Source organism: Salvelinus sp. IW2-2015, linkage group LG20 (assembly GCF_002910315.2).
Source record: "Salvelinus sp. IW2-2015 linkage group LG20, ASM291031v2, whole genome shotgun sequence".
In the NCBI taxonomy this organism is placed as follows: Eukaryota; Metazoa; Chordata; class Actinopteri; order Salmoniformes; family Salmonidae; genus Salvelinus; species Salvelinus sp. IW2-2015.
The window spans coordinates 10,739,228-10,752,189 of record NC_036860.1 but is presented as its reverse complement, the minus strand read 5'-3'; the positions used below and the strand labels follow the sequence as shown (position 1 = coordinate 10,752,189).

Sequence of the window (12,962 nt, the reverse complement as noted above, 5' to 3'; positions counted from 1 at the left end):
CTCTTCCGAACAAGAGTCCGAGCGGCTTCCTGAGAGTCACAACATGAGAGGAGACGGGTGTTTTGACGGAAGACTGGGGTGGGGTGGGGCAGACCAGGGGGAAGAAAACTAGGGTAGAGAGAGAGAGAGAGAGAGAGAGAGAGAGAGAGAGAGAGAGAGAGAGAGAGAGAGATTAGTGAGGAGGGGTGAGAGGGTATGCCCAGTCCTAGATCTCCAATGGCAATCAGGGTCAGAAGTCAACCAGCTAGTGCTTTCCAGTTGAAAAAGGTTCCTAGAGGTTTCTAAAGGGTCTTAAAAGAACCCATCTCTAAAGGTTCAAACCGGAGCCTTTTAGTGATGGGAGGGGTACAATTTTTTACCTTTTTAATAATTTATTGTAGAGGTGGCAGCCTATCAGATTGGAGGCGTGGCTTATTTGAGGCATGGCTTTCAGATAGTTATTTTTCGTCACCCGTTAGTGTAAATGTCATTCCTGTTCATCATATTAACTTTGTACAGTGCACATTTAAATGTCCCTTGAATATTTATGCATATTACATATTCTAATATAATATTAATAATATTAACATTGATGATTATATACAGTAATAAAGTGGTAACTATTCCAACTTTGGAATTTGCATAGGCTATAGATGAACTCATTGAAGCTACAAAACTGTCAGTGCTCAACCTTAACATGTGATGACAATACAACAGAACAGATGAACAGTAATGACATTTATTCTAAAGGGTGGCCCTACTAAGCCACTGCCCCACTCCGGGTTTCCTCCAGGAACCCGCTGCTACATTGAACCATTAAAAAGGTTCCTCCCAAGAATCCCCAGACTTAACAAAGGCGCAAATATGAACCCATTACTCTCCAGGTTTTCTCGAGTCACCACTTATTCTAGTGTAGGGGACAGATGTTACAAATGTGACCAAAAAAATGTAAGCTACTTCAAAAGTGTCACGCAAAATGTTTTATCTTAAGGTAACACAAGTAACAACTCACACTTACGTTAATCTCATTAATCATCTCTGTATAGCCTAGGCCTATTTGTGGCAGCTTTGCGTGTGTATGGTCCACCGGGAGGAGATGAAACCCTTCCAGAAGTGATGGCAAAAAAAGTGTTGTTTGTTGATAGACAACTAACACCAGCCGCCGTTTTCCTCATTCCAACATCAACCACAAATTGTCATGTTATATATATTTTTTGACACCAGGAGCAGCAGGAGCGGAAGTAACAGTCTCAAATGTTAATAAGAGAGATACTTGGTAGTTGACTAAAATAGTTATTGGAGTCACATCTACAAAGGGACACGAAACAGCCCTCTTACATTCACTTTGCACTTTCAGGAGAAGGTGGGCAGATGGGTGGGTGAGGGTGCATGTTATAGAGACATGTAATAGAGTCTCTGCCGCCTTTTCACGCCCCCCTTTCCTATTCATAGAATGCATTAGAAAAAACGCGCCCCGTGGCGTGGTGAGGGAAACATAACCATTCATTAACGTGGAATGACACTGAACTCCGCCCGCTGCTTTGCTGTTCACCCGTTGTCCTTTCCCAATCCCCATTAGCTGCTAAGGAAATGCATGGGTGATTAGCTAGCTAGCTACCTACTCTACCGCGTGACTGACTTACTCCCAGCTCCACTAACAGGGGCGTCACCAGAGTTTCATAACATTCGGGGCTCAGCCTTTGCATGCATATCATTGTATTTGCGGGTTCGAGGAAAATTGCCTTTTCTAAAAATAATTTCATGCAATTCTAAATAATTCTACATTAATTCTACATGACTGGAGACATTACAAGATTGTTTTAAATACCACACAAATGATCAAACTGACAGGCCACTCTGACACTGTCATACTGAGATCAACAAAACGAACGACCATGTCTTAAATGCAACCAATAGCATATAGGCCAATGAAAAGAACAGAGACACAGATCTTACAATTGTGGTCCACCAACTTTCCAGTGGCACTCACTCATCCACACAGTTTTTTTTCCCGCAATTGTGTTTTGAAATATTGCGAAAGGCCTTTTAACTGCTGCCTTCTGTCACATTGACAGCCACGACTCAACAATCAGCCGTTTTGATATTTCCCGTGGGCTGTCCAGTTGCCGGCTTCCCGACAATAGGCTTACATGCGCTGATGATGTGACAAAACACAATCAACAGCAATATTTTTTTTTAAAGAAGCTATTGATCATCTGTGGCTAAATTATGCTCTCTGGTGTGGTATTTTCAATGATTTCATTTATTTCTGTACAAACAGGAGTAATTATATAATTAGGCACATTTATTTAAATGTATCTGCAGCACCTCCAGCACCCACTTCCCACTGATATTTGGTTCTTCCATGCTCTGTGCTCTACCCAAGGCAAAATAATCAACACTTAGTATTAATCCAATGGATTGTGGTCAGTAGGCTGTGTGACTAAAATGCATCAGAAAAGTATTGGAAAGTTCAGGAAAACATTAGGGAAGCTCATCGGGTAGGCTATATAGGCCTAATTGTGTGTGTAGAGAAGATCTGCATTGCTTTCAGTTCGCTCGATGAATGATCATGAGCACTCAGCCAAACTTAGCTAACAAATGACCATCTAGTTGACCACACACGGCAATTGCTTTACATTTAATCATAACGGTTGGATGACTTTGGGAGTTTCACGTAACCATGGTTCTATGAACTAAGCAACGCATCCAGTGTATATATTAGTTTTCAGCAGCAGCAGCGCAAAAGATTCAGGGTTGACCCAGAATCATTCAGGGCTAATGCCCCGCAAGCCCGGTCGTGATGACGTCCCTGTCCATCAACCAACCAACCATAAACAACATGTTGATTGATCAGATAACAGAGTATGGGGACAGGAGACGTCGCTGGGTGTCACAGCACGTTTACAGGACCCTGCAGAACACTCTGGAAGACATTGGACACGTGCCAGCAAATACCGAAGCCTGGTAGTCTTCCCACACTTAAATACGCCCCTGAACGGTATCCTCTCGTAAGATGCCGAGGGTGATAGTGAGCACAGAGCAGCGTAAGCACATTCTCTGACCGGAGTGTCTATATAGATCTTGTCATTTGAAATGACCCACTGCTTGTCTTGCTGCTCCTCAGAGCTCTGTGTCTGGATGTCGATAGGGGATTCTATAGTATCACATCCTCATATTCTATTCTGCTGAAAGATCTTAATCAAAGTTCAAGACGGACAGTGGTGATGGAAGTCCTGGTGGTTTTGAAGAATCAAAATTAGGCCACACAAGTTCACAGAACGGGACCGCCGAGTGCTGAAGCGCATAGCGCATAAATATCATCTGTCCTCGGTTGTAACACTCACTACCCAGTTCCAAACTGCCTCTGAAAGCAACGTCAGCACAATAACTGTTCATCGGGAGCTTCATGAAATGGATTTCCATGCCCGAGCAGCCACACACAAGCCTGAAATCACCATGAGTGTTAGCTGCCAAGCGTTAGCTGGAATGGTGCAAAGCTAGCCGCCATTGGGACTCTGGAGCGGTGGAAACACGTTCTATGGAATGATGAATCATGCTTCACCATCTGGCAGTCCGCCGGACTAATCTGGGTTTGGAGAATACTACCTGCCCCAATGCATAGTGCCATCTGTAAAGTTTGGTGGAGGAGGAATAATGGTCTGGGGCTGTTTTTCATGGTTCAGGCTAGGCCCCTTAGTTTCAATGAAGGGAAATCTTAACGCTACAATGACATTCTAGATGATTCTGTGCTTCCAACTTTGTGACAACAGTTTGTGGAAGGCCCTTTCCTGTTTCAGCATGACAATGCCCCTGTGCACAAAGCAAGGTCTTTACAGAAAGGGTTTGTCGAGATAGGTGTGAAAGAACTTGACTGGCCTGTACAGACACCTGTCCTCAACACCATCGAAAAACTTTGGGATTAATTGGAATGCCGACGGCGAGCCAAGCCTAATCGCCCAACATCAGTTCCCAACCTCACTAATGCTCTTGTGGCTGAATGGAAGCAAGTCCCCGAAGCAATGTTCCAACATCAAAAATGGAAAGCCTTTCCAGAAGAGTGGAGGCTGTTGTAGGAGCAAAGTGGGGACCAACTCCATATTAATGCCCATCATTTTGGAATGAGATTTTTGACGTGTATCCAAATACTGCACAACTGTAACATGTCAAGAACAGAAACTGCGAATCAATATCAGGAGCTGACATTTGATTTACATAAGAGTATTCGCAAGGTAAAACCTTGCCCCTCTGACCATGCACTTATCATCTCTCTTTCTCTCTCCCTCTCATAAAGTTGAATCAATTGCCACCTGGGGGCCAATGATAGAACTGCAAGTCCTGTCAAACTGAAGACACCTCTGACAGGTTAACTTGGTGATAACGCTCTCAGAGACACTTCTCTCCTGACACACACTCAACACACCTTGTAGAAATAACAATATATTGAGCCACTGCAAGTTAAAACAGTATTCTGCGCAATGGATTTGACAAAATGTCCACATGAATGGTCAAGGGAGGAAGATACAATCTGTGAACGGCAAGATCTAAAGAAAGGGAAAATGTTGCACAATTTTCCATTAGGACAAATCTCAAATGTTGACCATTGCTTTTGCTATTCCTTCATGTAGCTCCTGCTATAGTCTCTGGCACAGGGGACTGAATAGCATAGAAGGCATGAAGACATCTTGGCCTGGGACCAAACACTGCGAGACTCCAGGGGCCAGGGACGGTCACTCTTTGCCAGGGGATGGGAGGGTGGGGAAGCATTGGTGTTTGCTATGGGGGCCATGGACTTTTCCGCTCCAAGTCATTGTCAGGGTTTCAGGTTCAAGTTTTGGATGTGCATATCATCTTTGATTGCGTCTGGGTCTCACAGGCTTGTTTGACACAGAGTGGTGGAGGGTCGTGTACCTCGCCTTGGGGAGATGCCATTTGCCATTTCATTGGAATTGAGCAGCTGAGGCTGAACTGAGTGATATAATCACCCACTGGCACCTAGCTGCAGTTTCATTCCTTAAAACAGTGTAGAGGTAGCTCACGTCTATCCCCTTGATGTAAATCCAAGCACTATATCTAGGTAAGTGTAACAAGACAACCCACTGGGCACAGACGCCAAAACAACGTCTTGTCCACGTTGGTTCAACGTAATTTCATTTCACCGGAGAGGTATTATAGTACGCCATTACACTTCCTACCTATAAGGTCAGTGTGATGTGGCACAGAGGCCCAGGCAGAGTTGGAGTGAGTTGCAACCCCATCACAACGGTTATATGTGGCAACCCCATAAGCACATGCAGCTGTACGTAGACATACTCCACTCTGTGTAGCTGTTCTTAGTAAACCCTGGGCTCGTTTATTTACATTCTGTCCTATACTCTTACATTTGATGGTCTCTGTCTTCCTCCAAGTTACCTCTCCCATAAATCGTGTGCGCTCTTAAAGGGGCACACACTCATTTAACATGAACCTCACACACTCAGTCATGACACACGTGTTCAAAGGATTTGGCAAGTTAAGCCAAGGGAGCCCCGATGCAGCTGTAGAGTGTAATACCTCCCTACATGTTGTGTTATAGACTTACATTATTCATGTGTGTATTGCTCAAAACAGTGTCGCCCAATACCTACGCAGGAAATGTTCTGTAATGTAGAGGATCTTTCGTCTGTAGCGTGATAATAATGTTCAAGGATAATTTTCAGTTCATTTGTAAATTGGCTAATCCAGATCGGTTGAAACATGCTAAAACATAAATGGGTGCGAGGCCATACAGTCGATTGAGTAAGATAGCATACGGAGAGAGTTGGTGAGACTCCCCACGCAGAAAGAACACTTGATTTCACATGTGGAAAATAAATAACGTGTTTTTGGAACACTTCACATGTGACAACATGTCCTCACATGTGCAGTTTCATGTTATCACCTGTTGCTTTACATGTTGTCACGTGGTATCCCATTAACTTCACATGAGGTCACGTGATCCCATGAAAACATGTGTTTTTGAAACACTTCACATGTGAAATTCATTTGGATTTTCCACAAGGGTCAATAAGGGTAACAAGGAAAGATAAGTTTAGGAACCACTGACGCAGTATATGACTAAACATAAACAACAACTGAACTGTTTGAGTGATTTCTGACATTTTGCTACAGACAATACGTATCCTACAATGGGCCCAGATGATGAGATGTTGGTCGATGGAACAAAATCTTTATCGACCACCTGCTGTACATACAGTATTTTTGATCTGCTGTACTCTCAAAACAAGTCATCCCTACATCCAATCAGAGAGTGTGGCCGAAACGAACCATTGTAATAGTGCCCTTTTGAAAGCCAGCTACCACATATTCAACAAGGTAACGAGGTCAGTAAATGCACTTGCTGCCGCCCTTCTAACGTGATGCGGGTTAGCAGATCGATTTCTGTTTTCGCCAGGAAAGGATTAGRACAGCGCTGGGCCTAGCCTGACATTCAGCACGTCTCCGTGTCCTGAACGCTGAATATGGACCTACAACTTAGGTTGAACATGTTCACACCGGAACAGTCTACTCCCCCCGTACGCCACACTGACATGATCTCATTACTGTCATGACTATTGACCAGGTAACCTTTATAGGTGTCGTGACACCTTACACCTACATGTGTATCGTAAACAATACAGCAAGGTGGTGCGGCACAAACAGAGTGTAGGCTTTGGGCTGGTAACATTGTGTCGTCGAGCACACATGCTGCTAGGCTGAAAGCATTCATGTGTTATCCTCTGAGATGTGTACTTCTTTAACAGCATATAGATTTTCCCCCCCCGAAATCAATCAATCAATCAATCAATCAACGAATGAAGTAGGGCCTAGACACTTGCTCCAATAGATACTTTTACTAGGCTTATTGACAGTGTTTCGATTCGTCAGGTATAACAAAGGCTCTCACACGAAAAGAAAAAGGATTGGGTGTTTCACAGACTGGTATTGATCAAGTGACTCTTTATGTTGTGTGTGTCAATGGTAACAAGACCCTGTCTGAATTGAAACAAAAAAACGATACATTCTAACATGTGCGTCTCGAGTCCTTCTCTGTGTGTCTACTTTGAGGACTTTGACTAAGTGTTAATGCCATAGGGCATTCAATTTGACATTAAACAATGAAATATTGGTGCTAATAAAGAAGCAATATAATACATTTCTTGTCATACTGCCTGTTATCTACAGAACCCCAGCGGAATGGCAGAATAACCAGTGTTGTGTGTGTGTAACTTGTGTCCGTTCACTATGTCCTAGACAACAGAGGTTTGTGTTGTATGTGTTTTGACCCTAATTCGTTCAGTCATCAAGTAAGTTGTTTTTTAGGACACCTCCCCTCTTCCCAAACTCATGGGAAAATGTATGATTGATTTTGACGCATTATAGTGATTGTTCCACAATCACATACAAAAACAGGTCCTATCAGTGAAAGATGGTAAATGGATGAAAATCTCGTGTTTTCTCCCGTTGATACATTAAAACATGGATTCCTCATCTATAAAAACAGTGGTCCCAAACAAACGGCAACATACTCAACCGACCACCGCACTTTCAAGTTAAGTAACCATCCTTGGCAATTAAGAGTAAAAATGGGACAAGGTAAGCCTGCTTTTTCTGTCTATTTATTTTTTTCCGTCGAAAGTCAGTGTACCATTTAGTACAATGTAACTTACACATTTAATCACTGAGGCAGGGGTCAACAGGGCAGAGAAAAGTGAACAAGTATTCTACTGCTATGAGGTTATAATCTTTTGACACAGAACCACTTGCTTTAACAACCTAACTATGTGATCCATAACATTTACATTTGAGTCACTCTTATCCAGAGCGACTTACATGAGCAATTGGGGTTAAGTGCCTTGCTCAAGGGCACATCAGATTTTTCACCTAGTCAGCTCAGGGATTGAAACCAGTAACCTTTCAGTTACTGACCCAACGCTCTTAACCGCTAGGCTATTGGTGTACAAAGGCTGAAAATATCTTACTAATGTATCTCAACATAATTCGACTTACTCGTTTTATACATTTCTTGTTTTATTTAATCTCTCTTTTAGTGTTTCTGCTGTTGCCAGTCTTACTGGTCAGTTGTTTTCTGAGTCAAGGGGCAGCGATGGAAAACCAACGGCTCTTCAACATCGCGGTCAACCGGGTGCAACATCTCCACCTAATGGCTCAGAAAATGTTCAATGACTTTGTAAGACAGCTTTTGAATCTTCTTTTGACATATCAAATAGTGTATCAATGATTGTTCTTCTTCTTGTAGACAGTATCCTCTTCACACAACCCTTGTGGCTAAAAAATCTCCCTCCCTTCTTTGTGATTTTGTGCAGGAAGTTACCCTGTTGCCTGATGAACGCAGACAGCTGAACAAGATATTCCTGCTGGACTTCTGTAACTCCGACTCCATCGTGAGCCCAATCGACAAGCACGAGACTCAGAAGAGTTCAGTAAGTAACCTGGCTGAGACAATTACGCATGTTATGCCCTTTAAAACCATATCAAGTGTAAAATCGTGACCGTTCCACTCTGCTATTCACCTTAAATATGAACTCCTCCATGATGCATGATTCCAAAATAAATAACAGGGCATCTCAATTTGAACAATCAATAGAACTTAGTCATTAGTTATTGGGCAAGCAGACCACCAATTATATAAACTCTAATTTATATATTTTTTTATTTTAATTGTTTTTAACCTTTATTTAACTAGGCAAGTCAGTTAAGAACAAATTCTCATTTACAATGACAAGCAGAGGCAGCATCATGCATGGCTCTCGAGTGGCGCAGCAGTCTAAGGCACTACATCTCAGTGCCAGAGGCGTCACTGCAGACCCTGGTTCGATTCCAGACTGTATTACAAACGGCTGTGATTGTTAGTCCCATAGGGCGGCACACAATTGTCCTTGGTTAGGGTTTGGCCGGGGTTGCTATACCTCAGTGCCTTCAACTAAGGTAGGTAAAACAACCACATATCACAATCATTGCAAGTAAAACCATCACTCTCTAATCGGTGGTTTGTCTACGTCTACATTCTCAGTTTTGTGCTTTTCTGTACAGGAAACCAGCTCCAAAAGTATTTCACTCAATCATGTAAATAGGGCATCTCAAGCTGTACAATACAACTTCATTTTCCAATAATCTGTGGTTTCTCTGCATCTTCACACACAGGTCCTGAAGCTGCTCCACATCTCTTACCGTCTGATTGAATCCTGGGAGTACCCTAGCCAGACCTTGACCATCTCCAACAGCCTCATAGTCAGAAACTCCAACCAGATCTCTGAGAAGCTCAGCGACCTCAAAGTGGGCATCAACCTGCTCATCACGGTAAAGAAAGGAGGGAGAACAATGACCATTTGTGGTGTCACACTTTGTGCACTGTAAACCCCAAGGCATTTTTAACTCAAATACTTCTAGTAAGTTGAACTCAAAGTCAATGAAAAGTCCTTATTGCTTAAAATGTTTTTGTGGTACTGGCTCAAAACTAAATGAGAAGTCACATCAATGCAATTTTTTAAAGTTATAACAAATTAACTTTTTACCCAGCATGTTCTACTGCAGGTAGATATTTTTGGAATTGTTTTTAACAATCTGTGTTTTTGCATGTACAGAACATGGAGTGATTGATTCATCTTATGCTACACAAAGATATATAACATACATTTTTCAACATTTTCACAAAGATGAATAAGTTACCAGAATTTTGCAAACCCGACTTGCAGGCCTGATGTGGCCTGTAAACTATGAGTTTCAGGCCACTGTATTAGGGTAAAGCTACACCTCAAAATAAGGTCTTATGAGATAAGTAATGTATTGTTATAAAGAGTTGAATTATAATGATAATATTTGCCTAGGAATTCACTTGAAGGCCACAGGACTGAAAATGAATGACAACAACCATGTCTCTGTCACTAACATATACAGTCATGGGTAACTTCACAGACACTTCACAGGGTGACTCTATAGGTTTGAGTAATGACTATAAAATCACTTTAAGTAACTGCAGTCAGATTCTGTATATTAAGTGCAACAGGTTTCCTAAAAGGTTTGGAGTAATGACAGCACATTGGGGTTTACAGTGACATGAAAGGGAAAGACCTCTATGCTTTCCTAGTTAGAAAGCATAGTGTAGGACCACGTATGCCTCTTCTCAGCAGATCTTTCTGTTACACTGTGATGGGGTAACTGACCTCATCTATCATCACTAATAGTGACTATATCAGTGACACCACATTCAATAACTGAATGTCGGCCCATTCAAGGACATTTATGCATGTGTCCTTTGCTATGTGTGCTTTCGGAAAGGCCCAATAAACGAATATTGATATGCACACATCCACCCCACCATGCATCTCTCTCTGTCTCCCACAGGGGAGCCAGGATGGCGTGCTGAGCCTGGATGACAATGACTCTCAGCAGCTGCCCCCCTACGGGAACTACTACCAGAACCTGGGGGGCGACGGAAACGTCAGGAGGAACTACGAGTTGTTGGCCTGCTTCAAGAAGGACATGCACAAGGTGCGAAACCATGTTGCCTTCAATTTCATGTGCCTTCCTGTATTTTCTACAGTGTGTTGTTTTTCTGTGTCCACTATTGCAAAGTATTGTTAGGTTATTTTTTTTCASAGTAAATAACTCACGGACACTAGAGAAGCTTTAACCAAGTTTAATTCTTCCCAGAGGTTCTTACCACAGCTGTAATCAAGCAAAACATTTCTCACTCCACAGTCATATACATCCTACTTAAAACACTCCTCCTTCTTCAAGCCTTACAGTTTATTGGTCCACAGGAAGCTAATAAAGAGGGTAACAGGATAACAAACCTTTATTACTGCCTTTAGAGAATCTGTCCTCCCCTCCTGACCTCAACCCCTCATCTAATCCACAGATGTCCATTGGTTTTTCTTCAGAGAACCATTCACTTCTGACATGACCCAGTTTCTTTCATTTCCTATCATTCATTTACTATCTCACTGATCAAAGTTTAGCTGATTCCAACAGTATCTTTGGGTCTTTAACCCATATATTATTACTGTTATTGTTCATTGATCAAGACTGTTCCCGAGAAAGGTCTAGTGACCTAGAACACTCACATTAAAATGTGTCAACTATAACCCATTCTTCTTTTTTTCCCCCCGAGGTCGAGACCTACCTGACCGTCGCCAAGTGCAGGAAGTCACTGGAGGCCAACTGCACTCTGTAGACGTGGGCTGGAGAGGCAGCCAGCAAGAGCCTGTCTCCAGGGTCCGGTTTCCCAGATACAGATTAGGCCTTGCCCTGCACTGAAGAGCATTTTCAATTGAGATTCTCCATTAAACATGCTTTTTAGTCTAGAGTAGATTTATTTTGGATCTGGTAGAGCCTGACTCCAGGGGTTCACAGGCATTTGCATTTTGTTCTCTGAATTCAACAACAGCACTTTCTGTATTGAATCTATTACTCTGAGCTACCATTGATTAGTACATTTATAGAAAAGGTTATTAAATGCCTTATTTAGATATATGATTCATGGTGGTGCTACTGTTTATGCATACATTAATATTTAGGGGTGAAATGGGAACTTGTAGAGCTCCAAGCTTTTGGATAATATATTTTAGAGTAATTTCCTTTAAGTATTTTCATTCCTTAATCATATTGTTTGAAACTAATAGTGATTCGTTTTTTTCAATAAAGCTGTTGTTCTCTGCAGCACATGATCTCTTGGCTACTAATTATTATCTTTCAAATCAACATTTTTTTCAAGTTCCTAGCCCCAACATTCCTACGGTGTCCCTTGGACAACTTAGGGCTGGATTCAAACCTTATCGCAGACGCTCCATTGAAATGTAAAGGCAATGTTCCTGCGTTCGCGGAGACTGCATTCACTGCAAACACTGCATATGTCGGCTCAATCGGAAATTACCTTAAAACTTCTTATGGCTGCAAGGCAAAGTGTTGAGTAGCCAGTGAAATCGTGCCCATTTCAAACGGCCTCCTACTCAAATCTTGCTCGTACAATAWGAATATTATTATTCTTTTTGGATAGAAAACACTTTCTAGTTTCTAAAAGAGTTGGAATTATTTCTCTGAGTGAAACAGAAGTCCTTCTGCAGCACTTTTCCTGACCAGGAAGTGAAATGTCAGAAATCGATGCTCTTTTCAACTTGATGCCTATACATKRTCTTGACACTTAGGAGTCTGCTGACACTCTATACGCCTTCCTATTGGTGTAAAGAGGATGTCAGAGAAGAAATTTTTGTGCTCATCTTGTCCTGTGGTGGAAAAAAAACTATTTCTTTGACGTGAGCGTCCACTTCCGGTACTCTGAAGGAAGTGGGATTGACTTCTGTTTTGCCTTCGTAACGAACGGCTAACATCTCCGGCTCTAWTTTTTTTTGATACATGTGACCATATCATCGTAATGTATGTTTTTTCAATATAGTTTAATCAGATTATTGAAACTTTATTCGGGAGTTTTGCCGTGTTCCGTCCTCTGACTGTGTTTACGTTGGAGAAATTTATGCCACTCGGCTCGTGCCAATGCTAATTGAAGAGGGAAATTTGCCATTCTGAATCGAAACAACGACTCATCTGGACAGAGGACACCTTCTTCAACCTTCTGATGAAAGATCAGCCAAAGTAAGACTCATTTTATGATGCTATTTCATATATCTGTCGTGCATGTGAACGGGTCGTGGGCGCCCAAATGTGTCTCTCTATTGTGGCTACGCTAATATAGCGATACATTTTGTTTTCGCTGTAAAACATTTTATAAATCGGAAATATTGTTTGGAATCACAAGTTGCCTATCTTTCAATTGCTGCAAACTATATATTTTTCGGAAATGTTTTATGATGAGTAATTAGCTATTTGACGTTGGTGTCTGTAAATATTATGGCTGCTTTCGGTGCACTTTCTGAGTGTAGCTGAAATGTAAAATATGATTTATACCTGAAATATGCACATTTTTCGAAAAAAAATATGCTATACAA

General features: G+C 41.9%; 1 protein-coding gene across 1 annotated transcript; it reads left to right on the top strand.

The window, feature by feature from the left end:
- Positions 1-7,535: 7,535 nt before the first annotated feature.
- Positions 7,536-11,679, top strand: gh1 (growth hormone 1). Its single transcript, XM_024010963.2, has 6 exons — positions 7,536-7,593; positions 8,049-8,188; positions 8,325-8,441; positions 9,163-9,318; positions 10,363-10,509; positions 11,132-11,679. Exons 1-6 carry the CDS (start codon positions 7,584-7,586, stop codon positions 11,192-11,194), a joined length of 633 nt encoding a protein of 210 aa, XP_023866731.2. The 5' UTR covers positions 7,536-7,583; the 3' UTR covers positions 11,195-11,679.
- The last annotated feature ends 1,283 nt before the right edge of the window (positions 11,680-12,962 follow it).

Excerpts from the sequence above, each read along its gene's own strand:
- gh1 (XM_024010963.2), top strand. Across the intron at positions 8,189-8,324 it reads AGAAAATGTTCAATGACTTT|GAAGTTACCCTGTTGCCTGA; the intron begins GTAAGACAGCTT and ends GATTTTGTGCAG. Across the intron at positions 8,442-9,162 it reads ACGAGACTCAGAAGAGTTCA|GTCCTGAAGCTGCTCCACAT; the intron begins GTAAGTAACCTG and ends CTTCACACACAG.